General features: G+C 39.2%; 1 protein-coding gene and 2 long non-coding RNA genes across 3 annotated transcripts in view; 1 reads left to right on the top strand and 2 right to left on the bottom strand.

Annotated features, from left to right (window-relative positions):
* MSH6 (mutS homolog 6) overlaps positions 1–4500 on the bottom strand; it is a 28567-nt gene extending 24067 nt beyond the window's left edge. Inside the window, exons 1-2 of the mRNA XM_035321168.1 lie at positions 4490–4500; positions 4241–4243 (exon numbers count right to left, since the gene is read on the bottom strand). Coding sequence (XP_035177059.1) covers position 4241 — 1 coding nt within the window. The 5' untranslated portion in view covers positions 4242–4243; positions 4490–4500. The remainder of the gene's footprint in view (positions 1–4240; positions 4244–4489) is intronic.
* Positions 729–22378, top strand: LOC118163982. Its single transcript, XR_004749281.1, has 3 exons — positions 729–1145; positions 21625–21709; positions 22262–22378. It is a non-coding gene; the product is annotated as an uncharacterized LOC118163982 (long non-coding RNA).
* LOC118163980 overlaps positions 4688–27877 on the bottom strand; it is a 57730-nt gene continuing 34540 nt past the window's right edge. The window contains exons 4-6 of the long non-coding RNA XR_004749278.1: positions 15471–15638; positions 9478–9615; positions 4688–5463 (exon numbers count right to left, since the gene is read on the bottom strand). This is a non-coding gene — a long non-coding RNA (uncharacterized LOC118163980). The remainder of the gene's footprint in view (positions 5464–9477; positions 9616–15470; positions 15639–27877) is intronic.

Raw genomic sequence — 27877 nt, 5'->3', positions numbered from 1 at the left:
CTTTCAGTATTTATCAGGGTCTGGAAAACAAAAGATGGAGAACTACATTTTACAAGGGCAAATAGTGATAGAACAAGGAGGAACCACCCCAGCTGAACGAAGCTACGGTTTAGGATGGAGTATTGATCTGGCTAAAGGAGTAAGGTGTTTCTTAAGATTTAAATGTAGAACAAACAAACAAACAAAAAAATCCCAACAACCTGCAACTAAATAACATCTGGAGAGTCACTAGCAGTCTGTGCAGCACAGATCACTGTCAAAAACTCTTCTGGAACAGGTCTTCATGCATAACCAAACAGCTGCATTTTGCATTCACTTCATCTTACAAGTGTTCTTAAAATATGTATTGCTGTAGATCTTCGTTGCTCCACTGATAAACAGGTACAGATGGTTTGTGCAGAGCAACAGCCAGTGTTTCCCTCATTTCATTTTTTTCTCCTAGCTTTTCATAAAATGGAATCACAGAATGGTTTGGGTTGGAAGGGACCTTAAAGATCATCTAGTTTCAGCCCCCCCGCCATGGGCAGGGACATCTCCCACCAGAACAAGTTGCTCAAACCTCACCCAACCCACCCTTGAACACCTCCAGGGATGGGGCATCCACAGCTTCTCTGTTCCTGTGCCTCACTACCCTCATAGTAATGACTTTCTTCCAAATATCTAATCTAAACCTACCCTCTTTTGGTTTAAAGATTTTTTTTTTTTTTTTTTTTTCTTGAACACCTCCAGTGTGCTCTTCTTTTCCTGTTCTTCCAAACTGATGCACTGTTTCTCCCTTTTTTACAGTTTTTATGAGTCACATTCTCCTCTGAATTTACAGTAGTAAAAAATCTGGTGTCATTGGATTTACACAAAATTAGCTGGTCAGAAGTGCTCTCCTGGCAGCTGAGCTGGGCTATTGGGATTGCTATCAGCAGCTATCATCCATCCTCGGGTGGATGCTACTGCCCCTGCAGTATTTCTGACCTCAGCTGTTGGCAGGGCAACACACTGACTGATTCAGTAAAGCCAGGTACCTCAGCTAACACAGCACAAATCTGCATGCTTGGTTATGCCCACGGATCTTGGAGAGGCCATAACGTTGAGGGGGAGGAGGAGATGAGCAGCTTCAACAGCTCCAGTCAGAGCTGCAGCAGAGAATCAGGGTAGGGCCCGTGTTGCTGTTTCGCTTCTTTCTACATTTACTCTTTGTCAATGTATTTCCTTCATTACTTAAAAGGAAGTTCTGTCCATCTTTCTCTTCTTCCAGCTTCTTTTCTTCAGAAATAGTAGCCATAAAAATAGGGCTAATGAGAAAGAAGCAAAAATAAATAGAAATGCACAAACATATACATTTTATTCTGTTCCTATTTGTAAGTCGAGATGCTTTATCATGACTACTTTTTTTTCAATTTTCGTTTCTTTTCATTCCCTGTTGAGATTTTCTTTATTCCGCTAGCCAATAGGACACCAGAGGTCACATTAAGTTCAGCATGAGATAAAGAGCTCAGTCAGTTAAATGTCATGGTTACTTCTAGTAAATCAGTAATGGGCATATTTTTAGTCCCTTGAGAATACACTGTCAGAGCACAAATGTTCAGACCAACTACTGTTAGCTCATTAGCAGCCAAGCAATTAAAACAGCTTTGCCCAAAGAGGAAAGAAATCTAAAAGCCTTCATTAATGGCAAAACCACTTAAATGATAACAGATGAAAATAGTAACAAATATCAAAAGGCCAGATGATGCCTCCAGTTACAGCACATAAATGAGTTTAAAAGATGGAAATGAGCCAATTCTATAAACTGAGAGTAAAGCAGGCTGATAACATTATGGCTCAAAGGAATCAATAGGATTTATTAATTCCAGTTTTCTGCAGAGTTACAGCTATTTTCTGCTTCTGGTTCTAACTACATAATTGTTAATCACAGCTTCCTGACAGATTCAGCTCTTTCCCTTATCCCCTTGTGTACTTCCAGGGCTCCTTACACAGAAAAATAGTAGTTTACCAAGCTGTGCAACATTCATGAACTTTCAACACTATGCTGCATTAGGTTGACTTTTTGCATCTCCTTATTAGACAGCATTTACAGCCCAGGATGGCTAGAAAAAGAGAATTCAGAGCTCATAGGTATTGCTAACAAGCCTTCCATTGCTGCATACTCAGTAGCCTTTTGTCATAGTCCTACACACTCAGTGGAACTAGCAATGGAAAACAGGAACTTTTTAATTTAAGAGAAGAGGCAAGAACAGCAGGAGAACCTGTAATAGCTATTTTAATTTGCAGGGCACATTGACTTGGTGGCAGGGCTTGCCACAGTTATCTGTTCCTGAATTTTCATTGTTTTTGCATGCCCGGTCATCACTAGCTTCTCTGGGATCCTGGCTTCAGGGATAAATACCAAATGAAAATGTATTCTGGAGTTCACACTCTTTAGGGCACATTTCACACTCCCAGGCATATCATATTGCATCAATTTCATATTTTAAAGAGTTTCTTCTTCCTTTAAAGCTATTTGTAAAGGCAAGGAGCTTACCATATCTGGATTCTGATATAATCATATGATACTGTGAGCTGAAGCACAAAATAAGTGCATTATATAGTCTAGCCCATAAAATTACTGAAGGATTTACAGTATTCCCTAAATGTTCGCACAGAGAAACAGCAGTACTAGCACAAGAGCTAACATTATCGTAAGTCATTTAAACAGTACAGAGATTACAAAACTGGGTAAAATCTGCCATGTGCATTGCACTGTGTCAGCTCAAATGCTGCTGAAAGATTTCAGTCCTGGGAATCCCAGACTGGCAGTCGGGGGGTGCCTGCCTCCTCACAGGAGACACGTTGCAGGAATCTGGTAGGCTATTGTCCTTTCATGCCTGTGACATCATGGGCAAGAAGAGCAGGAAGAATCATGCAATTACAGAAAATGTAAACTGTGCTTTGCAGCATAGCTATGGAGACTTTCCCTGCAGAGATGCTATTCTGTGCATGCCCACATATCTCAGGAGTTCAAGCTACCTGTCATGATCAGTGAAGCAAGAGATCAAAGGTTTTTAGGAACAAAATAGCCACCCTACTTTGTTTTAGCATAACATTGACAAATGCTATCTCGCATCAATGAAAAACTGTCTTACACCCAACAAAACTGTATCATTTATTTATTTATTATTTATTTATTTGTCATGGTAAAAGGACTGTCCTGCTCGTTCAGGTTCAAACCAGGTATTAATGCATGATGACAGTTTGACAGCCAAAATGTGTTCAGATTCTTTAACTATAAACTTTATTTTACATTGCATTGTTCAGAGTAACACCAGTTTAATTATTGCTGGGATGTAGGTTAAAGAACTTCTAAGGGATACAATATATCAACAACAATACAGACTGGTCATCAGCTAACAAAAGAAATATCAACTGTATGGGTAGGGAAAGTAATTATTTCTAATATTTTACAGAAAAGAACAGCTCAAGTCCTCTTAGTTACTTTCAATCTGTAGAATAATCTTTGAAGTAACAATTTTCATTTATAGTAAATCTCTGATATGTCTTTATTTTTCTATCTCCTAATTGCTATATAGGTCTTTCAAGAGTTTAATTCACAATATGGGTCAAGATATGCTGCTCTACTTTTGCAAGAATAATTTGGAGACAGAGTTGGTATCTAATCTACTTGTCACACCAAGCAAATAAATGTAGGTAACATAAAAATTACTCACCCAGTGTGTCCAACCATGTTAAAGGTTGCATTTTATATTAAGAAATTTTTGGAGCTAGTGCTTTTAGAGGTCAGATTCTGTCTTCACGTAGTTTTCACTGGACAGAAGGAATTCCTCACTGGTTGGATTTGCTAGGCCCAGCTCATATTCCCTGAGCAGAATTTGCATAGCACCATAATGAAGTGGAATTGCTAGTTGGATACAAGCAGATGTGTGATGGAAATAAATAATGGGGAAAAAAAAAAAAAAAAAAGAAAAGAAGGGAGCACCAGCAAATAAATTTAAAAATGGTCCCTGAGATTTATTAATAAGAATTGTTAGATAAAGAAAACATGATTGCATGAATCTGATGTCTCTTCGTCTTCAATTGCATTTAGTGAAATCAGTTGTTTAGAAGCTTGCAATACCTTCTCGGTTAGCTGCCACATGCATTCTATCAAGTTTGAGTTCATAAATAACTTACAAGTGTCACTCTTGCCAAAAATTCAAGTCAAAAATTACAAAAGCATGCCGGTAATTTCTAGTCGTGGGAAGCTCTTCACTTTCTGAAACGTGTTCTGTGGTCATAGATATCTGTGGTAATTTTGTGACCATCAGCATTATATTTGCAGCATTACATTTACAGACCCAGTTGGGTCTGTAAATAGATTGAGATTCAGGGGATTTTTCCCCCTGTAACTTATTTCCAGAGACACTGGTGAAAAACAAACAAGAAAATGTATTAAGATCTAGGTTATAAGAACCAAGTAGGGAACAACAACCATGATTCCCTTCCCTTAGTGCTTCTTTACAGCATTTTCAGTGTTGGAGCTGGAACCTGTGCAAGCAAAGGAGAAAATGGATTTGAAATACATCAGGAGATGGCACAAAGCTCTTTAAACACAAAACATAAAAATAACAACATAATAGTATTAAAATTCTATGCAATACAATAAATATATATAAATAAAATATATAAATATATAACATAAGTAAAATATATATAAAAATAAAAGGCTTTTATTCTTTCAAGAGACAGGCAAAACTACCAAAAGATCTTCAAGTCCTGCACATCCACCCAGCTTTCTGCTCTCAGGAGTACAGTAGATTCCTCCACCTTGCCCCAGCACGGGGCTTGGAAGTGGCCAGATGCAGGAGATCTGCAGCGATCTGCGATATGACAGTTACATGTTGCTCTCCAGTAACAGTGACCATTCTTTGGAACAACTTTCATCTTTCTGCAATAAATCTTGTGATTTTCAGGGAAATAAAGTTTAACATCACCCAATGATTTTCTTTTCCCATAAATTGTCATGGAGTGAAATTACATTTTTTCTCCCAGTTTTTAGTGTTCTCACGTTTCTCACTCTGATTATTTCAGGTGCTTCCAGTACTATATGTTTTAAAACAAGAGTGTTACTACTGTTGGTCTAAGAGAATGAGCAAGGGCGATAAGGAGAAAAAATACGTTTTATCAGATAGACATGGAAAACCAGAAAATCTTTCAAGCAGTTAAAAATGGCTGAGTGATTTAATGAAATAACACACTGGGTTTCCCATGAGAACAAGGATTACTTGATATTCAGCTGTGTTTTTGGTCACTGTGAATTTAAACAGCATAACAAGGCTTTGGGCAGTCCCAACACATTAAGTAGCCCCTGTGGTCTTAAATGTTCATTTTCCACTGCAGGATGTTTATGAAACTTTTTACTCCTCAGTTTTCCATCACTTATTACCTGGCATTCTTTACCTGTGGTTCTATCTTCTTTACCTGATTTTCTTCCTCCTATAAAATAAGCACAGTCCTTATATATGACTTGCCTCTGTTTCTTATACTTAGTGTGGTGAATGCATACTTAGTGTGTGCAATAAATTATTATGAAATATTATTTTAGCTTTACATTTTAAAAACAATGCTCATAAATGTGTTCACTCTATTGCTTTGTTTCTCTTCCATTTATTCTCTCCTCACCTCTCAGACCAGTGGGTTTTCTTAGAATGGTTTGGTCTGCCTGTCATACAGTGTAACTTAGTGTACCGCTGCCTTTCAGCAGCCTCAGACATTTACATCTTTTTAAAAAATCATGAACTCTCAAAGTACAAAATGGCTTTCAGCAAGAGAAATGTCACTGGCAAGTGAAGATTTTTATCTACAAATGAGATGCAATACCAATTTAAATGTCTTTTGCACTCTCGTACACATTGTGCCTCAGTCCTGACCTACAGATTGGAATTTGCAGCTAGTTGTCTGCATGATAACTTTCAATTTTTCCCATGGTATCTCATGGTCCGTGCTAGGAGCCATCAGCCTCTACCTTTACAAGGAACAATGGCCCTTGGACACCAGGCTTTCAACTATAGCAATATGGTACTTTAAACTTCTGCTTTTCCTGCCCATTCAAATTAATTCCCCTATCAATTATGCGCATGTCCTTTAATCAACAAAAGACACAGGTTTAAAAATAAAAAATAAAAAAGATTATTTTTTCCTCCTGCTTGTTTTGCAGAATCATGTTCATTTGTCTTATGTTTGAAGACTCTGGACATTACAATGAGGTGTTGAGGTACTAATAATAGGCAGAGAATTGCAGCCCTTCTTTTCACAGGGTTACTGTTTCCTCATTTCAGTTTGAGCTCAGCATATTATAGCTAAGACTTGAAGCTATTACAGGTGCAATAGGACTTTTTGAAGAAGACTGTTCAGAATTTTTGAGCTCTGAGAAAAATTGAATTGATATACTACAGCCTTGCTACATGTTATTGCAATATAAAATTGTCCACGTGTGACGATCAGTAGCAATGCGTATATGAGGTAATAGGTGTCTGCAGTACAAGGGATTTTAAAAACATCAGTTAAAGTCCTGAGGTTTTCTCAGTCTGATTCCACAGCCAATATGCAGAGCTTTGCCATCTGTGGTGTCACAACAGCTATGATGAAAATGTTATAAACATAGTACAGATAATTACCAAAATAAATAGGTAGATGGACTTAATTATGCTGCCTCTCATAGCTGCAAAAGGAAACATACAACAATCCCAAACTTACATAAAGTCATTGACACACAAACTGGTTTTGGCTCTAGACTGAAAAATTAAGACTTTGATCATACCTATTTTTTTTGACCAACCTTTGTCCAAGAACTTGTTTATAAAATGCAATTTTATATAAGGATTTTACTATGTTACATTGATAAAATTTTACTAAAGCAAGACAGTGACTCCCTGTAATTATTTAATGGCAGGTAACATGGGCTCGTATGGGCATACATCTGGCTGGTGGCCAGTCACTAGCAGTGTTCCCCAGGGCTCTGTTCTAGCATTGGTTCTGTTCACATCGTTATCAATGACCTGGATGCAGGAGTTGGATGCTTCCTTAGAAAGGTCACTGACTAGTAAACTGTGAGATGCAGCTCACTCTACTGAGGGACGAGGGGCCTTGCAGATGGATTAAGATAGGCTCAGCATGCTGCACCTGCTAGTTGTTGCACTCTTAGTATGTATGGATTTGCTTTAAGACAAAAATTTCCTTGATGGGAAGAATGGTTCTTTCTCCTTCATCATTTTTTTTCCAGGACTGAGCAGGATTCAGTGCACAATCCACTGACAGGAATTTACTACATACCAAAGGAAGACCCACAGAGGGTGATTTCAGCAAATGCCTGCTTTAGGGCCTCCTGCTACCTTAATATGGCCAAAGAGAGCTGAGTCAGGCAGGTTTTTGCCTTTTCTCCTGCTAACTGCCAAGACGTTTTTAGCAATATGCCTCTCTGTCCCTGCCAACTTCATTCTTAGTGAAATCCTAATAACTGCGGGCTATTGCTCTGGGATGGTGGTTTCTACTTTCAGGCTGATTCTGCTTGTCTGCTAAAGCCTGACTCCAGGGACATACATCATGCTGTCTCAATGGCAGGTTGACAGTTTTTTGAATACTTCCTGAACTTGATTCAGACAGAGCTTACCCATGGGACAGCTTAGGCTGCCAGCAAGGAGAATCCAACATGTTTCCTATACTGTGGGCCAGATCCCTCTTGAGTATTTGTCTCCTGCACACTGAAAGCCTGCTGCTTTCCCCCGGGCCAACAAGTAGGGCCATAGCCAGGGTAGAGCAAGAAGGTGTACACTTTGCACCCATGAGGTGGGTATCAAGAGGAGGTATACATGTTGAAAAGTCTGTAATTCCTGCTGCTGCCTACTCAGCAGGTGGACCAGGTAGTAATGACAGTGAGAAAGTGGGAATAAATGGGAGCCAAGAGTGAGGAGAGGAAGAGAGGAAAGTGAGAGATGTGGAAGTGCTACTTGTTCTCCCCCACACTCTTGTCTTGCTCCAAATCTCATCCATTCTCCCATCTTCTCACTGCAGGTAGAAGTAGGGTGAACATGGTGTACCCAGCCTGCACAGCCAAACCATGGCATTACTTTTTTCCCTTCCTCCTACCATGCACGCAAGCTCACTCCCAGGCAGAGTTGAGGGACATGTCTTGCTGGGTCAGGAAGCCTGAGGCAAAGGAACCTTCCTCAGGGTGGCCCTGTCTTTTATCCTGGCTGTTCATGATGCCTGGGTGTTGTACATTGTTCAAGAGACAGAAGCTTGTAAATATAATAGGAGGACTTGATAATTCTAAGACTACAATTATTAGGTTAGCATATAGAAGTGATAGTTATGGGCAGCTCATGTCAACTTTGTGTTAGTTAGGCCAATTGGCAGTTGTGGGATCAGAAAATATCAGAAAAACAAGAGAGATCTGGGGCTTCCATGGTCAGAATGCCAGGAAAAACAACCCAGGAAATGCCAGGAATGCCAGGAATGCCAGGAAAAACAGCCAACAAATATGCATTTTATCTTACTGAAGTTGAGACAAGGTGTTACAATCATATCCAAATGTCATTTATAGTTTGAGCTATTTTATAGCCTCAACTATAATAATGAGAGGACTGGCACTCTGACCATACCCCTCCGACCCTGAACCCATGTTCATGTGGAAATGTCTGCCCACAAATTTCCAAACCCTACTTGAAATATAAAACTTAGCTAAGGCAAAACTGTCAAAATAGGTTCTTTCCTTGTTAGCATCTCTTTCATGTAATCTGCACTCGATTTTGTGTATCTACCTTTCTTTTTTCTTTTTCTTTTTTCTTTTTTTTTACATTTGCTTTTATTTTCTTTCTGCATTCACAGAATCAGAATTTACATACACAAGTGTAACATGACTGCCAATGTCACATCTGTATTGCACTGTTCTTTATTTACCCATTCTGCTGCATAATTAGACAGTAGAGTACATTTTTTTACCTGTTGCCATGAAAAAAAAAAAAAATCATCTTTTGAAATAACTCTCTGAACTCTTTATTTTTTCCTACTTGTAGTTGGAATTACACATAGAGCCTGGCGGAGGGCTCTGCTGGCTCCTGAGCTAATACAGACAACGAAGGCCAAGTGGAGCGAAACAGACGGGCTTCAAGGGGAGGGAAAGTACCCAGTCTATCAGCCTATTTAACACTTGGAAGCTTAGGATGGCATTTGTTTCAGTACATTTTTTATTTTTTAAATTCTGCTAGGCTTTCAGTGAATTAGTGCTGCTTTCCTGTGCCCAGGAGACTCTTTCTGTTAGCATGCTTCATATCTTTAATTAAAAGACAACTCAGAAGTGCCTTACTGAGTTTTGCCCAGCCAGGGCTGCCATATGCTTCCCCTCTTTGCTTATCTAGCCCATGCTACAGGCACTTAAAGAGTGTGTCAGTGCTGAAGGAAATGTGTCTGTCCTTTGAGGACCTTAGCTAATATCTAATGATTAAAACATACCTTGCCATTTCCTGGGACTTGTTGACTTGTTGGATCTCACAAAGTCCTTAGCACCTGTAACTTCCCACTGCTGTGCCACTAGCAGCCATGAATCTTGCTGGGATTAAATCTCACTGAGTGGATCTTCCCAAGCTGTACCTGTTAATCAAGCAAGACCCAGAAGCAAGCTTCAGTAAAGGCTACTTGCAGAAAGATCACTAAATCCTCTTTAACAGTCTGTAATCCTTATGTTTCTGGATTGGGTTTTCCTTGCCAAAATACCCATAGCTTTAGTGCTATGACTCTAGTGCCATTCTTTGATTCTGTGACACTGGCTTCTGGATTATGTACAGAGATGTGTTAAGTATGTTGTCTGTACCATCCATCAAATGTTGCTGCTAGCTACGAGGTTTTTGCCTACCAGTACATATGTTCACTGAGTTTGTAAGAAAAGTACATATTTTCACACTGCTCTCTGCTGTCTTATAGTTCGTATCAGCCTCTTTCTGTACTAAATTCTTTCTTTATTCTTTTATCTGGGAAGCCTGTTTTGACAATCTACAGGGTTTGGATTTGCTTTCATTGCACAGTGCCATGTCTTCTTGGCTGACAGTTCCTGCAAATCCATGGACATGTTACTTGGATGGAGAGGTGGGTCCAGGAAGGGTGTTCCAGACATCCCTTGCACTGTGAGGAAGCAATCTGTGTCAAAACGCTGTAGTATGCCACACTCCTTCCTGTGCCATACTCTTTGCCTTGACTGGTAACTTGAGTTGTTCATAGGCTAAGGAGGAATGGAAATGTTACCTGCAAGCAATTAACTCACAGCATACAACCCCCCTTTTGTCAAAGGCATCAAACAGCAAGCCACACGGCCAAAATAGGTGGTGGATGAAGGTGCCCTCAGATAGCACTTCCTTCTCAGTGCCCAAAGCTTTTGCACAGTTTGCTTCCCCATTTTTGACATTGACTGCTGTAATTTTACCTGTTTCACACTTTGATGTCTCATCTAGACAAACAAGCAAATCAGCAGAGCTCTGGAAAAACCTCAGGTGGCAAAGCTGGAAGTCTGAGTCACATATACAGTTAGGCAAAATAGGTCAGGGAAAATACAAGAGGAGAAATGCAACAGTCAGTTTGGGATCTGTGATTGATTTACACAGGCAAAAAGAATGATTTGTACTCTCACCCTCAAAGGAAGTCTGCTGGTCCTTGACACTGATTGACCACCTGGAGCTCCAGATTAAAGCTAGAGATGTTTCTAAGCGGATGGAGATCTTGTTGAGTCACTTGCTGGAACGAGGAGAAGCTGCCTGTGTCAAGCAAAGTCTCTGCGTCCCTGTGGTTGAAGATGCTGTACAAGTTGTCTCTCTTTGCTCTCTTGGCCAAAGAGTGAGTAATGGTCTTACTGAACCAGTCAATCACTCGGAATAGTCCTGCCCTGGTGACACCGTGTGCTGTTCCTTCTTGGCTTGCCTGCAAAACTGTTGTTACTTCCCCCCCTCCCCAGTCCCCTTTGCCTCCAGTGGAGTCCTATTCTTGTTTTCTGGCAGAAACCTTGCAGCAGTCAGTCAGGCATGTTTATTTTGGTAATACCACACAGACTTCGCACACAACCTGCTTCTCGCCTGCCCAGCTGGTTTCTTCTTGTTGTTGTTTTGCTTTGCTTTGCTTTGCTTGTTTTTCCTAAATCAGGTAATGCCAAACTGGTAATCCAAAAATTTTAAAGGGCAAACTGGCAGGGCAGAAGGTTATGATGTGCTACAACCACTCTGTGGCTGAGTGTAGCTTTTGTAGCCAGGCTTCATTCCATTTTAATATTGCTTTCCTACATTAGTAAAGTTTTGTTTTAAAAATGATGACTTTGATGTATTATTAGAAATTTTTGTTTGAAGCAGGGAAGGAATTTATTTCATTTCTCTATTACTGCGCAAATGTCATAATGCACGGTATTTTACAAGTAATTCAGTAGGAAAGTTTATAGAGAAAAAGGGTCATTTGTATAATCATCTTATAATCAGCTTCCAGAACAGTAGAGTGTATTGTCAGTGACAAAAGAAGGAGGAAAAGCACCAAGCACAGAAGAATGAGTAATATAAGTCTGTATTCATGTCAGATAAAAAATAATTTTATATTATATTTTTAAAACAATGCTTGACTGCCTGTAGTGCTTATTTCAGCAGAAGGTAACAGGAGTTTTGTAAATATAACATATTTCTATCTAAATACTTGACTATGCAGGGCCAAGCCACAAGAAATGCTGAAAAGTATTGTGTTCCTATGACAGTCAAGAGAATTAAAAGGCACCAATCTCCTTTCAGAAGCTGGACCTTAAACTCTCCCACATGTAAATTTAGTCCAATTTTCCTTTTCAGTTTGAGGATGGGTCACCTAACAAGTAAACCTGTTGGTTTGAAGAGTGCCAGCAACAAAGCACTATGGTTTACCAAGATCAAGGCTTGAAAGGACTCATAATTAAACTAATCCTGGAATCATCCTACCCTGATGGAAGCACGCTACACTCATCCTCTGTAATAATTTGCAGATCAGAAGTGGCATCCTGGTTCATAATGAGGTGCCTTTGATTCCAGAAATGCAGAGGTCTGAGATCAGCTCACTTTTTTTTTTTTTTTTTAATTGCATCTTACTGGCCTTTGGTGCCACGCCTGCAGCACAAAGGACATCAGTGAGACATCCTGCCTCTTTCTCCATCCTCTTTCTGCAATAAAAATGGCTGTTCATTATAGCAGCAGTGCATCACTTCACCACCAATTCCTCTTGAATAGAGGATTTTGGTGTGAGAAAGGGGTGCTCCTGCAATACCCACTCACCTAATTGCTTGTAGGAGTCACAGAAATGCTTTGGGTATCTTCCCCTTTATATTCCATGCTCCTCTGATGGTGAAGTAGTCTGCATGGCTGGAGGCCATTTCATCTGCTTTAATTACCCCTTAAGCAAAAGTTCTGCCCTGATATCCTACAGACACCATGGCTTTGGGAAATTCCTTAAACTTCTCCCGATCCTCCTCCCACAGGGTCGTTAGCTGTGCTCTGAGTAGGAGGTGACTATCTCTCACTTTATCCAACTGTAAAATTTAAGAGATTACATTTACATGTACATTCCAGAAATTCATGGCTCAGGGAAAATGAATCAAGGGATAAAAATGAATATGTAAAGTGACAAACAAAAGTGAATATGATCTGAACAGGACATCTTCTGTGCAGGGATTTTCCATTTGATTTTGCTACAAGAGAAACTACCAAGCACAGTAACCTGTAATTAAGATTAAAAGTCAGGAAAAATAAAGTTTTCAATAGTTTATGCCTGGATTGAAAAAATGCTAGTTGCCTGGGCAGTGTTAATTCTTAATTAAGATATGTGAGATACCACTGGTCATGCCTTGAGCCACAAGTTAAGTTTTGCTGGGAGTAACCTCCATCACAGATCTCTGTGCCTGGAAAAAATAACAAACAAACAAACAAAGCAAAACAAAAAAAAGATTAAGTGGTACAGGGATGGGTGGCTGCTTAGGGAGAGATAAGGGAAAAGGAGTAATACAGAGGAAAGAGACAGGATGCATGATGAAGGAGTTGCCATCTTTTTTTTTTTTATCTTGTTCGTGGATTTCTCCAAATAGAAATCTTTCAATAATAGTTTGCTTTAGACTTTGTCTATTGGACTTTTTCAAAGTGAAAGTGGCCTTTGACAGCACCCTGTGTTCTTGCAGCAATGGAGAGCTGAGTATCAGAATGAACTATTTGTCTGCCTCCTATATTCCTTTGTATCAAGTAAAGAATTAGGCTTGTCACTCACTGCAGGGAAAATCATGCTGACGTATGATACGCTGAGCTTTGAAAAGATGCACAGGATGCTTCAAGCATTTTTTTGTTTTGTTTTGTTTCTTTGTTCCTTTGCTTGGCTGCATTCCTCAGTAAATGGGGCAGAGCTATATCCAGCTTGTCAGAAATGCCTCTTCTAACTGTATTTTTCCATACTGTAGCAGTTACATCATTGACTACAATCTTCTGGCAGCTAGAAGGTGGAGACACACAAGGCAGGCACCTAAGATAAATGCAACTTTTAAGCAAATGAGCTATTTTCATTCTGTGCAAATGTTGTAGTGACTGTTTTCCCACAACTGCAATATGCTAATCTGTAAACAATACACCGAAGGAGCTGGTATTTAATTTTAGGGTGAATATCAAATGGATGTATATAGACCCCAGGTCCAACCAAGGAAGGTAACAGAGTTGGGCTTCTGTGCTTATTTTTTAGTTTTGTTTATGAATTTAGCATTTAGTGAGCTTTTTATTTATTTATTTATTTTCTGAGGACAGTTTTGCAATGTGGGCTCATGATCTTGTGATCTGGTAAAGAAGACTCTTTTGCACTTGAAATTGGAAGGTTACTGATCTACCCTGCAGATGTTGTTGAGACGGCTCATTTCTGAGTTGCTTAGACTTGTTTTGAGGTGGTTTCTACCATACTCAAAATGTTAGTAATCCACTGAGATTAACATGTATTCAGAAAGAGGTACTTGTCAAGTTTTGCTAAGAGACAGACAATACAACGGTTTTAGCAGGCCTGCATTTACAATATCAACTGATATTGAATTAAATAATACCAATGCTTGCAAGACTTCACCAATTTCTCTGAATTGTGCTTATTAGTGAACTGCCCCAGAATGCCCAGGCACTCTTTTTGCTTTAGTTATAGCTTGGAAATTGATTCATAAACTACCAAAAAGAAAAGAAGCATTCATGTGCTGTACACTACTGCTCATCAAGAGTAATACTAAGATGTTCATCAATAATTTAAAAGCAAAGGACATGGGTGATACAGAAAGTAGAAGAGACAAAATTATTATAAAAATTGTGTGTGTCACATCATGGTGACTGGTTTAATTATGGAGATTATCAGTACTGCCTGCTGGAAATGACTGTCAGCTCCCTGAAAAGTCCATCACTAACTGCTCATATATTTGCTACATGTAACAAATGGCACACAAATCATCTGTTCAAGCTGTTTGTTCCAATCTAACACTTGCTGGTGGCATAGCCTGAAAATACCAAGCATCGTGTGTGATAGAAACTAGTCTTTATGTTTTCTTGTTTTTATTCTATCTTGGTTTATGCTCACGAGAAGGGGAATGAGATATTTTTAAATGCAAAATCCTATCACAGAAGTAAGGTAAGATAAAATACATGCACTGGGTTCAATGCAGTTCTTTCATGACCATACTCTCTGTGACAGCCTCATTCTATTCTCCTTCCCCCCAAGTTCCTCTCTATACCCCAGGCCTCTGCTTTACTCAGTGCTCAGCTTCATGTCAGAGTTTTCTTCATACTCAGTGTCTGACTTTCAGATGAACAATTTCCTTTTGGTCTTCTCACAGTATTTACAAATAGTGTTCAATGCTCTAAAAGGAGTTAAAATGCCTTCATAAACACCTTGTAGCCATAGGAACAGAGTCACTCCCCTATTAACAGTGGGGCAATACAAAGCCCAAGAAATGTAGGAAAATAATAGGCAACCCTTACTGTAATTGAGAGTTGTGCGATTTTGGACATTACACACAGCCTATATTAGACACTGTGATGTGAATGCTGAAGTTATTTAAAAATAAGGTCCAAACTCTTCACTTTTGCATGAGCAGAATCACTAAAAAGACTGAGCACACATAAAACAGTCAGCACACTCCTCTCCTTGTTGACTTAGGCCACAGTCAAAACAGTCAATAGGTATATTATGCTTACACTGCTCTTCTAATACACTTTTCACTGCCAAGAAGCAAAATCATTGCATGATTCTTTCTGATAATACAGAACTTCTGCGTGTGACCCTCAGCTCCTGTTTAATCTAGCGCAGAGTTTATGCTAAGCCTTTGACCAAAACCAAGTTTTTCCTTATTGCACATACAGGAAAAACAAAATATTGTTAGAGTTTGAATTTCTTAGCTTCCTAGAAGTATCTTCTGGATCACAGGAATGACAGTGGTGTACAATAGCCATTACCTAAGGCTGACAGGATGTCTTGGGAATTACTCCATGTACTAGAGAAATTGGCAAGGAAATCTTGACATGAGGGACATCTTCCACAAACTTCAATCTCTTGATGACTTCATGTGTTTTGCTTGGTCTTTCAAGTCTGAATGCTCTGCTATTGGACTCCATCTTAAACATCTAAAAAGAAATCTTCTGATGTGGTTTGTTCTTTCAAAATAGCCTTTCATACATTAATTTTAAACCAAGATGCTGATACAGTCAGTTTGTAGCAATTAATATTACAGTCACATAGGCAAGAGCTGATGGTCATTCTTTGTTCTTTCTTGTGGTGGCACAAATCTAATGTCACTTTTCCTTAATAGTACACGTGAATGCAAGCTCTAGTGCTTTAATGGCTTTACATATTATGAAGCAATTCTGTAAAAATTAAAGATTTGGGATGGAATTATTTGAAGTGAAAAAAAAAGAATCAGGGTTTTATGCCCCACAGTTGGCACATTTATGCTACGCAGTAAAGGAATAAATTCACCTGTGGCTTTAAATAAAAGATATAAAAATCTTTTTTTTTAAACTCAAACTGTAAGAGTCTCCAAATCAATATGTTCACTTAACGTGCAGTGACCTAGACTTGAAAGGCCACGAGGTAGCACTGAATCATTATCTATTTCAGAGAATTAAGAGAGAAAGAAAAAGTCAAGCCTATTTTTAGCTTTGAAATTTATGGCCATGATATCATCAAGCTAAATGAACATGATCTGATCTAGGAGCTGAAAGGCAAGGATATCTATCCTTTATGCATCTTTAAAAAAAGTACAAGCCAAGGTCTTGGAGCTTTAGGGAAGAAGTTAATCTTACCTTCAACTGAAAGACCTACTAAAGCCTCTGGCAAAGAACTTAAATCTTAACAGATCGATTTCTCTTGCAGAAACACAATTCTGCTACTTCTCTTATACTTATTGTTTATTTACAGGTAGTGCACTGCAGAACAGACAATTTAGGATAGAAGCAAAGCGATTTATCTTTGTGTAATAAGACCACGTGAATCTATACACTCATTAAGAGCTTTTGTATGGCCTAAGAGTTGTAAAATTAGGCTGCTTTAAGTAAATAAAGATAGTCGAGTCACTGAGACTCTCCCATCCCAGGTCCCCTGGTCTGTATGGAAGAAACTACTCTAGCACCTTTCATAAAGATTTACGTCTGTGTATCAGGACACCTAAGCTAATTAAAAAACGCTTGAGCATAGAGACGACTGGGGTCACTTTGAAATACTGTAAAATAAATCCAAATTTATTTCCCAGGGCAGTTTGGTCTCCTGCACTTTTGCTTCCTCCCCTGGGCAGACAGTTTCATCACATTAGTCAAAGATAATTTTCTCAGGGAGTTTTAGCTGCAAAAATATGTTGTTACCTTCTAGATAGCTGGAAGACTAGATTCAACACTTGAGTGCAAATACTGATCTCAGCTCTACTAAAAGGGAATTTTTGTGGCTTATTGATTGTACTTACTTGGGGACTTGTATTAAACAATAGCTTCAGCACTACTGAATAGACAAAGCTTTTTGAAAGTCTTACAAAAGACTTCATTGGCACAGTGTGAACCCCAGATATGCTCAAAAACCAGATTTAACAATAAAAATAATGACTTGTTTGCTTAGCAGAAGTCTCCATGTTGGCCTGCATTGTGGAAATGCCCCACACCAGCAGCAGCACTGAGGAAGGGCCACCAGCCAATTTCATGCATTCTGCACTGAAGCTCCAGAACATTTATAATGAACATGGTAACTACAGGAACTATTGGTAAATATATATATATATATATATATAATGCCAATGTTATCTTAAGCTGTGGGAGAATAGGATTCATGTCTGCCTACATTAGATTAAAATTATGCTGAATTTCTTTTTGTTTCTTCCAACATCTGTAGTATGTTAGTGTTTAATTTTTCAACAATTAGCACTCCAGCAATCACACATATTGATGATGTTGTTTTTCTAATATAATAGCAATTTATCTCGTGTGGCTTTTCTTATGAGCTTTCACTTCTATTGGAAGAATTTTTAACTAGATTCCCCAGCAAACTGAATCTTGCTGAAGAATTTTTCCATGCTTAGAGTATTTCTTCCCATGATATACAAGACTTAAATCATTTCCAATGCCTGGCAGATGCTTCAGTTCTTTCCTGTGACATAATATTCATGCCCAGAGAAACATCCCTGGTTAGTAGGTTTAGAGTCATAACACCACATCTTTTAATAGTATCTTGCCAGATTATTCGGGACTTCATGTTTTATAAGCACTTGGGCCTCTGAAAAGCACTGTCTGCCCATCAGCCGTTATTTTTGTAACAGACAGGCAATGTTTCTAAGGCAAGGCAAGGTATTATTAACTTTTTGTGCTCCATTCTTCTGGCTCATCTTTGATCCCCAGTGGCAAATGCTAAGTGTGTATCTTTAGCCACAGTGTAGTTGTGCAATTTTGTCCTGAGCATGAATTCCATAGAAATACAGGAACAAGGATGCTAACACACAAGGTCAACTGAGTGGCTCCCAGTCTCTGCATCTGAGAGCCATCAATAGACATGCACATAAGGACAGGATGGATATTGTCTAGTGTGAACAGGCACAAATGTTCCCTTCATTGTATCTTTTCATGGTCTGCAATGTTTGGCTATATAGATAAATTCTGAGTGCTCTGCTGAAGGAAGTTATAGTTGGGTTACAAAAAAATATTGAATCACTACTGCTAAAAACTGCTCTCCCTATGGACAAGCAATTGTATGAAAAGAAGATGAAAGACCTGCAACAGACTGAGCACTCCTTTATCTCATGCTTTTCCTGTAGAAAAAGAAATTGATGCTAGATTAATGTATCTCTTTTTCAGGAATTGTGCTCATGTGTCTACATGACAATAACCAAACAAAAAAGACAGCAGGAAGGCCAGTTATGAACAAGCTATAGCACAAAGGCTTTTGCTATGTTATCATGTGTGGTTTTGTCTCCAGATAAAAAATTATATTTAATCTATAATATAAATTTATATGACAGCATTTTAAATCTGTTTCAGATGGAAATAAAATATAATTTCTGGCTGTCTTGCATTCAGAAGCCCTAAAAACTTCCAGACTGCCTTTAGCTGAGGATGTTTATAGAGAAAATAACTGTAGCTTTTACCTCAAATGAGAAAATTAGTTTTCAGTGTAATAGATCAACAATAAAGCAATTTAAGCAATACGATGGTAATAGAGTTTTAGGGGAAAAAATATATCTAAAACATGGAATTCTTAAGTGATATAGCTTTATGAACCTTTTAATAAAACATCTCTATTTTATCCTCCCCTTCCACCAGTAAACATTACATTATTTTCTACCATTTGAAAGCATAAATCTACCAGTTCCGCAACTACTTTCTGGAACAAGATGAATGTATGTATGCTGATGTATTTTTGAAAACTGATTTAACTTTGGGAAACTGAAGTTTAGTACTAAATGGAAGAGATCTAATCCCTGCTTAAAGAAGGAGGTGTTTTTTGTTTTTGTTTTTGTTTTTTTTTCCTTTCACATCTCAAAAAAAATGAAACTCACCCCTACAATTTATCCTTTCAACATTTCTCATCAGATGCTGAATCCTACTCAGTTCAGAGCAGCTACACCCGTTTCAAAGACAGCCTCTATTCAGAGCTGTTTTTCTTTCCAGACACAAGACTGTTGCAACATTGTTGCAGCTTTACTAATACAATGAATTTAAGTAATTTACAACAAATTTAAGTAATTTCAGCTCATGATTCCTGAATTGCCTTTTTTCATTATAGCAAATTCAATATTTTTTTTTCCCTCTACCTGCAGCATCATCTTTCAGAACAAACAGTTCACATTGTGGAGTTTGGTACCTGACCTGAGGCAAGCACAGGGATAGATAGCTCCCTGTCTCTGAATGTGACAGCCCCCCAGCCCAGTGCTCCCTCCCGAGAATCCTCTCATCGGAAGGGAGGAGCTGCTGCCACAGTCACATCCCCCTCCATGCTTTACACTCACACACCTGTCCTCCATCCGCCTCTATTGTCTACTTGCTTCCCTTGCATTACCCTCCTGTTGCATATTGCTGACATGCCATATATCCTCACTCATCTTTCCAGTCTGCTGCTTATTTATTCAGTCATTCATTCATTTACTTATTGACATTTCCTGTCTGAGAAATGTTTACACTTTCCTTTACTGTTTCTTTCATTATTACTTTTCCAATAGCCCCAGTTAGGTGGTTCCTGTTCTACAGTGTTCATTCATTTAACAGACAGGTGATACATAAATATACACGGTGTTGGTCTGTCCTTCAAGTTAAACATCCATTAGGCTATTACTGCTCATGATAAAGTGTGCAGACGTGTCCTGGTGTCTGAGTGTCTATACCGTCTTCCACACCCATATGTAAACCTTTCAGTTAAATGTAACATGGGATTTTTGTATCCATTATTATCAAAGATGTTCGGTTTTGATACCTATTTTGTATTTCAAAAAATGTAAGTATTTACCCTAACAAACTAGCTTAAGGCAGAACAGGATCTGCCTCTTGTGCTTTGGATCTTAGTTTTGAGCTACTGCAGAACTGGCCATAGACCTTTTTGTGAGTCTGAACTTGACGACCCTCATTTGAAAAGTCATCGCTTTCCTAGAATAATTTTGATTGTTTATGTTAGGGGATTTTGTTTCTACAACTCTGTAAAGTATAGTGCTAAGTCTCAGCAGGAAGTGTGAAGACATGCCACCTCCACACGCGTGAAGTACCAAATGTGTATTCTTTAAACACATCAACAAGCTCAGGAGACAGCTGCAGAGAACTGGATCGCAGAACACAGCCAGGCTAAATGAACAGCCACTGTCCTGATACAAGTTCTTCATCAGCTGACGAAGGCAACCTAAGCCTACTATATCCAGTTTTAACTGCAAATCAGACATGAGAAATTTAACTCAGGCAAGCTAAAAATGGCACTATATGCTCATTCTTTATCATGATCTCCAATCTGTTCCTCCAGCAAAGCCTTGGAAATATTTCTTTCATTACTATATTAAGCCAAGAAGATTATATGCGCAGGCTCGTGAGTCTATACAAACGCTTTTTCTAAAATGACAAGCTTTCTGCAATCTTTTTCTAAAATGACATTTTCGACAGTATCCTGGGTTCCAGAAGAAAACAATGTGTCTGCGTAGGCCACAAACAGTTTTTAAGAAAAGTAGAATTCCCTACGTCAGTGCCATCTTTGATATTTTCCTGAGGCTTTAGGATTAAATATAGCCAACCTTGCAATGAAACTGTCTCTGTCTTGGCTTTTCCATATTTAAATGTTCCTGAAAGCTGCAAGATGTAGTAAGACTCCTCAGTGGCTCCCACAAGGTCAACTGTATTTTCCACCATGCATAAAAGTGAAGAAAAGCCTTAATAAACTGACATCATCCTGCTAGGATCAAACCCAGCCGCAGGTGCATGCCTCCATAAGAAATACACGATTCTGACCTCGTTTGCCATAGCCAGTATTAGCCCGTGCACAGGAGGATTATGAACTTGCTGGTACGCTGAATGAGGGAGGACAGAGGACACAGAGAGGACAGAGGACACAGCACGGAGGACCTTTAGGCACATCTACACTACAAATTACTCCAGTGCTACTCTCCAGAAACATTTGCTGTGCAGGGGTCTCCTCCAGACTCCTGTTTTGTACGCCCCCCCAGAGGAGTGGACTGGGGCTCCCACCGCCGTGCTGCACCTACTGCTGGTGTGGGGGCACGGGTGTCTGCTTTGCTGAGCTGGCACGGGTGGGAGCTGTGCTTCCTATTTTAGAATGGTCTTCAAGTGTAGTCCTACGTCCATTTTAGACATATTTGTCTAGACCAAGGACACCACTGTTCCCCTGGGGTGGGAGGGGTTGGAAAAAAGCCCTCCCTGAGCATGCTGCCCGGAGGAGCACGGGCTGAGCTCAGCTATGCTCAGTACCCGCTGGAGCCCTGGGCAAGACTAAAGGCTCATCCCCATTGTTAACACTAGACATCATACTGACTTTAAAACCCACACAGAGGAAGCCATCTTGAAACCGAGGACTTTTATTGACACCACTTTCATTACCACCATTTCTCTGACTTTTCAGATAACTTAGGATATGATTTTCTTTCAGGCTGCTTCCTCACCTAATGGACTGAGTTCATTCACCAGACACCTGAGGACTGCAGAGAAGCTCTCTCAACAACACCATTTACAATGTGAGTGACACTCCATCTGATGCTAATAATACTCTGACGATCCTGTTAGAGGGCACCACAGCAGCATACTCTGTGCATCACATTGCCAGCCCAATGGACTAAGAGCACGACTTTAGAAAACCACTGCGATACCACAGGTGATGGGATGTTTGCCGCTTGGCTTACCTATCCCCAGGTTTCACTGAAAGCAGGGTTTCAGCTCCTGCTTTCAAGACCAGTAACGATAAAGCTCCTCACTGAAGCAGTTAGCTTCATTGCTGGATGGCAGTCTTTCATGCCAGCTATAACGAATCATTTACCTACTTACAGCCAAGGAAATAATGGGTCTGTCTGATGATTCCTTTGTAGCTGTTCAAGCATGCTTGTACAACACATCATAAATCAGAATTTAAGATCTTAAGATTGAGTATCTCTAAAACAAGAGCTTTTTGAAAATTACATTCCTAATATAATAAACCGTGGAAGTGCTCTTTCTTATGCCTGAGGAAAAAAAATCCATTTTGCTTATTTTTCTTTTTTTTTTCTTTTTTTTTCTTTTTTTTTTTTTTGTAGATAGATGGAGAGGATACATGTTGTGTGACAGTAATAAGGGACACCAGAGTTTATTTGTAGTCAGTACCAGAAGAGACTTATAGAGGTATTTGTTTTCCTCAGGAAGACACTGTGTTTATTAAATAAAAAAATAATTGTGCTAATGCATCAAGATGGTGTTATATATAGCTTTCCATGCTGATCCAAATCAATTGACAGTGAAGCCTGCTTGTTCTCCTCAAGATAGAATTACTCAAGCAGGACCAGGCTAGACAGCAAACCATTACAGAAACCATATCCTTCAGAAAACTCATTTCAAAAAGTAGCATACGATGGGAGAGGATGCTAAGAGTTACCTTGAATTTCTGAGCAACTAGGGGCACATGATAGCAAAGTTTAAACATAGGTTGCTGGTATCAATAGTTCTTCAGAGCTTCAGGGTACTCCCAGATCTGCAGACCCATGAAATTAAAATAGAAATTTATGGCATTTCTCTGTTTCTCTTCCTCAAGTATTCATGAGATACTGAAAGATAGACAGCAATGTAAACTGGGACATAATTGCTTACCACAACATGCTGCAGTCATTTTTTAGGCATTTCAAGTGCAGATAAGGGCAATTTCACCTCTGAAAAATGCTTATGCTTATTTTTAAAGATGTTAAAATATTGTCAGTGAAGCTGCAGAATGCTATGAGCATCTTCACATAGGTAACAGGGATGTTTCAGATCACTTTAATAACCAGTTGATAATTTTCAAAATATTACCAAAGAAATGATGAGACAGAAAATGATTTATAAAACAACTGGTGATGTGACTAACTTTTCCTATTTTATGTTCCCACAGCTGTTCAAAGAACAGAAAATAATTCTTTTAAGATTAACCTGTCAAAAGTAGTTTTCCAGCATATCCAATTTCTTTAAAAATTTATTAGCAAAATTAGTCTGTTAAAGTTCTGGTTTTGGAAGCAAGAAAAACAGGATAAACACAGCACTTAAAGCTTCTTCTGACAACACTGCACACATTTATACTTATATGTTCACGGGCCTGCTACACATCCTTCCTTAGCACACCCCAAAAAATTGTGACGGTGTGTATGTGTGTGTTGAGTGGTTTTGGGCTAACTGGCCGCCCACAAAGGCAGTTTTTACCAAGCCAGCTTGAATCCTGTCATTCCAGGTTTCATGGGTGTGTTGCGTGGCACTGGCTTGGTCCACAGTCCCTCAAAATAGCCTCAGCAGGTCTGGCAGCCCAACCCTTGTTTGCCTGACCACCTGCTCCCTGCCCTTTTCTGACCAGAGCCTCCCCATAGAAGCAAGTGTTGTACCTCAGAGGTGACCTGGTGATGCACAAGTGTTAGAAGGGATCCTAGTAAAAATGGCAAAGAAATTTCATCAGTCCTAGCTTACCTCTGCTGTTTCAGCATCCATGTAACTGGAAGGACCCCAGGCAAGCAAACTCAAAGTATTGCAAGTAACTTCAGTGGCACAAGGAGCTCCAGCTCATTTTCAGGCCAAATGCATTATAAATAAACCCACAGAATGAGGGGGATTTTTTTTTTTTTTTTCTCAAAGAAATCAGAATGAGGTACTAGAATTTCCTGCCAAAATAGAAAAAAATAATTTGTGAAATATCAGTGCTGGCATTGCAGGACCTCACCCAAGAGCAAATAATTGCTGAATAAAACAAGAAACCTGAGGGTGATGATGACAGGGCAAGGCTGTCTGTGGATGGTAGAAGCTGGTGGGAGACGTCTGCCCCCCTGGTGAGCCTGATACCCTGACCAGGCCATTGGCCTGGCAGCTGGGGAATGGAGGGCATCCTCTCTCCAAAGCACCTGCACCATCAGGACTGCTCTGGCACTGGTAACCTTACAGGGCAGAGCTCAAAACACTGAGAACACCTGGGCCTCAGGACTTCCAGTCTCTTCACGTAACCCCATCTTGCAGGTTTCTGGAGGTGAGGCCAAGCTGCTAAAAAGAGAGTACAGTTTGTCCTGACTTTCTGCTTGTAACCTCCTGTTTCTGCAGAAAGTTTTGCTGGATTTTTGTTTCCCATGGGTAGGAGAGTCCTTCAGAGCTTCTAACTGGCTGATGCTGCATATGTGCATCCACATGGGTCACCCCATTCATGGCATCACTGGTGGCAGTGGCATTGCACCACATTGCATTGGGAAATGGAGTCGTAATTCCAGTGAATGTAGGCAGCCTGAAGCTTCATTCTGGGGAGATGTGTCTGTTTTATTCCAGACCTACCCTTCACTCCGGGTAAAGTAGGTGCAGACACATACGTTCTCTGTATTCGTGCTCACTCTTCTTTGGTCACGGACTTTTCAATGTCATGTCTTTATGAGTTTTTAATCAGCATGTGATTTTTGACTCTAGGTAGCACATTGCCCACAGATTTTCATTTTAAAGTTATTGTCTGCAAACTACCACCTTAAATCCTGCAGTAAAACAATTTTTCCTCATGCTATACAAAGGAATCATTGCTTCCCCCACAGCATTACTAGCCATTGGTTTACTACAAACCTGCTAACTGCTTCTTTTCTAAGGAACCTATTAATTAAGGGAGATAAAGAAACACCTACAGTATCCACGTGAATGATTTGTTTTACTTAAATTAGGCACGTGCTGGCATATCTTCTTGAGGAGAATTAGCCACTGGTATAAAACTTTAAAACTTTTTTTTAAAAAAAAAAGAAAAAAAAGAAAAAAAAAAAAGAAAAAAGAAACACTTTGGGTCAGTAGATTTGCATCTCATGCAGGTATTGCAGCACGGGCAGAACAGGATGCTCCTGAGTTTGAAAACCAATGTGTAAGTCAGCCACATCAGAGAAGGCAGTGGGAAATCTGACTCAGTGGGTTAAAATTGGAACTAAGCTAAGGGATTTTGGAAACAATGATTTATATATGGCATGACTAGACTTCAGTCAAGAAAAGATATATCATTTACTTTACCACAATACTGGATGTCTTTGTTAAACCAAATTACTTATTTTCTTGCCTACATGATGTATCATTTTCTTCTGTTACTTTGAAGCTAGCATTAGCAAGAACAACAAACAGCTGGCAAAACAACATTATCCAGAGTTCAAGTCTGTACCTTTTCCCTCAGCCTGAATTCATTTCAGTCAGGGAATGAATCCCAGTAATCAAACAGCTTGTTATGAAGGTCAGCCTGTATTGCAACAATTAATTAACAGCATGCATGTATGTGCATGTCTGAATGTAGTTAAATAGAGAGATATATTTAGATAGATAGTAAGAGTAAATAAATAAATTTGTTAAAAAAAAAAAATCACCTCCTCATTCCCAATTACCTGAAGTACCTGAAGTATCAGTGGACTCTGAAAATTGTATCAGAAATAAGGGCAAGGAGCATCGCTGAGGGAGGACCGAAAGAATTAATTGCAGGCAAGTATGTTCTGATGCAAGACTGACTGCAAATGTAAGTCATTAATTTTTAAACACATGAAAAAGCATGACAGGCTATTAAGTCTCTCAGTACAGTGGAACCCAAAAAATTTTTGTTTAAATTATGGCAGCAAATATTTGCAGAGAAAAAATTATTTTACTGCTTTGCTGAACAGCTTGTATTTCCTGAATGCATTGAAAATGAAAAATTCATCACGTGAGGCTACAGAAAAAAGCCGCAGACAAGAAGCCCAGTTCAGGAAATGGAATGGAAACCATGTAACAGAATAGGAAACCATTTGGAAAAAAAGGGGAAAAGGGTATTTGTGTGTATGCTACTGGTGTGGGTACATACATATAAAAGTACATTGACTAAAATGAGCTGTAAGTTAATCATAAATGATTCCTAATCATAACACAATTTTTTACTTGGTCAGATTTAAATGAAGATAAGTCTAGGAGAGCATGAATGAATTCTATTTATAAATCATCACACGCCTTAGCCAATTAGAAAATGAGCTTTTTGTGTCTTTTTAGATATTTTAGGACAACAGATGATGAGCAGCTTATATTGATTCATTACACATTACACCACTGAAAAAACTAAAAGTCACTTTTTCATCATAAAGGTTTTTTCTTTCATGAGCTCTTGGAATAAATGGGTATTCTACATGCTGTTCAAATGGGCTAAATTTTAGTGTAGTGTCTGTTGCTGCAGCAGTAAAGGGCTTTGAAATAATACACCATTATGTGTATAATATAACTTATATTTGACTGCCATATTTAGTTGGCTTCTCCAGCGTGGCAAGCATGTTTCTGTCAGCGGATGTTTCTACGTGCTTGCCTATCTATTGTCATCTTTCATTGGCTATTTTCAACCAGAGCTAACAAGAGGAAGCACAGTCCCAATTTTGGTCAGAAACTCTGCAGGAAGGAGTGTTCTTTTGTCTATCTACCAAATGTGGTCAGTTACAAAAGAGAAATAGATGGCTTTGCCCTCATCATGCTGATCATTAAACAGTAGTAAATTGGTGTACGTATGTCTGCCGGTATGTTTTGAGAGGAGGATTTCCAGATACTCAGATCACTTTAATTTTGCATTTTAGTTATTTTATAAGAACACATTTACGCCAGGTTGCAAGGCTAAGGGTAGTTACTGAATACTTTAATAAATGGCATCTAGTTAGTGTATAATATAAAAGGATAAAGCAGGTGCCTTCTAATTGTGAATTATGATCATCTGTATTAGTTTCTGGTCTGCTTAAAATACCATATGCTGATCATGCTCATAACTTGTTCATGCCCTCTGTTAACACACTCAACTTGCTTGTAATAACGTCTAGGGGATACTTTAAGAAGAAATACACTGCAAAATACACACCAAAAAAAAAAATTGAACAAAAAGCTCACATTAGTAAGGTTTCTGTTCTGAGGCCAGTGTGGGGAAATCCACAGAAACCAACTCCTCCATACAGGTGTGTTATGCTTGATCTGATTTCCCAGTCTTTCTCAGGACATTTGCACAATATCAGTCTCGTCTTTATTCTGTTTAGCAGGGGAGCACTGATTTCTAGGGAGCTGCAGCTGGTCAAGAAGTTTCACTTGAGTGAAGGATGTTTTAGTTAGGAAGATAGACACACTACAAAACATCCAGCCCGTTAGCTATGAATAACCAAATCTCTTTAGTTCAGACACATGGCTATGAGCAACTGAGAGCAGGGCAGGTTTAATTGCAAATAAAACCCTTCAGATTACAGATCTGCTTTCATACAAAAGTATGTAAATATAGCCTAAATCTCCTTGAATGTATTTTTTATGATCAAACCTCACCCCTGGCATCAATCTCCACAAACTAGCATCAGAATTGCTCCTCTTCACCACGTGTCTGGCCAAGCCGGTCAGCAGACGATACCCTTGACACTAGCATCCCACTTCCTCTGCCTCCCACCCAGCGCTGAGCCCTTGCAGCAACACTGGGTACACAGGTGTTTGTAAACTTGTCACGGAAAGGAATTACTATGTGTGCTAGTTCATTTAGCATTAAGCAAATTAGATCATTTATAATTAATTGGCTGCAATTTGCTGAATTCTAACACGACAAAAGATCAAAAGATTTTCTTCAGAAAAGCAGGTGAGGGAGGCAGGGAATCAGAGACTGTGAAACAAAAGCTCTCAGCCAAAAGCCAGGGAATGCTGTAGCAAACTGGACTGGACTGAGACAC

Source organism: Oxyura jamaicensis, chromosome 3 (genome assembly GCF_011077185.1).
Source record: "Oxyura jamaicensis isolate SHBP4307 breed ruddy duck chromosome 3, BPBGC_Ojam_1.0, whole genome shotgun sequence".
Taxonomy (NCBI): Eukaryota; Metazoa; Chordata; class Aves; order Anseriformes; family Anatidae; genus Oxyura; species Oxyura jamaicensis.
This window is presented reverse-complemented; position numbering and strand designations above follow the sequence as displayed.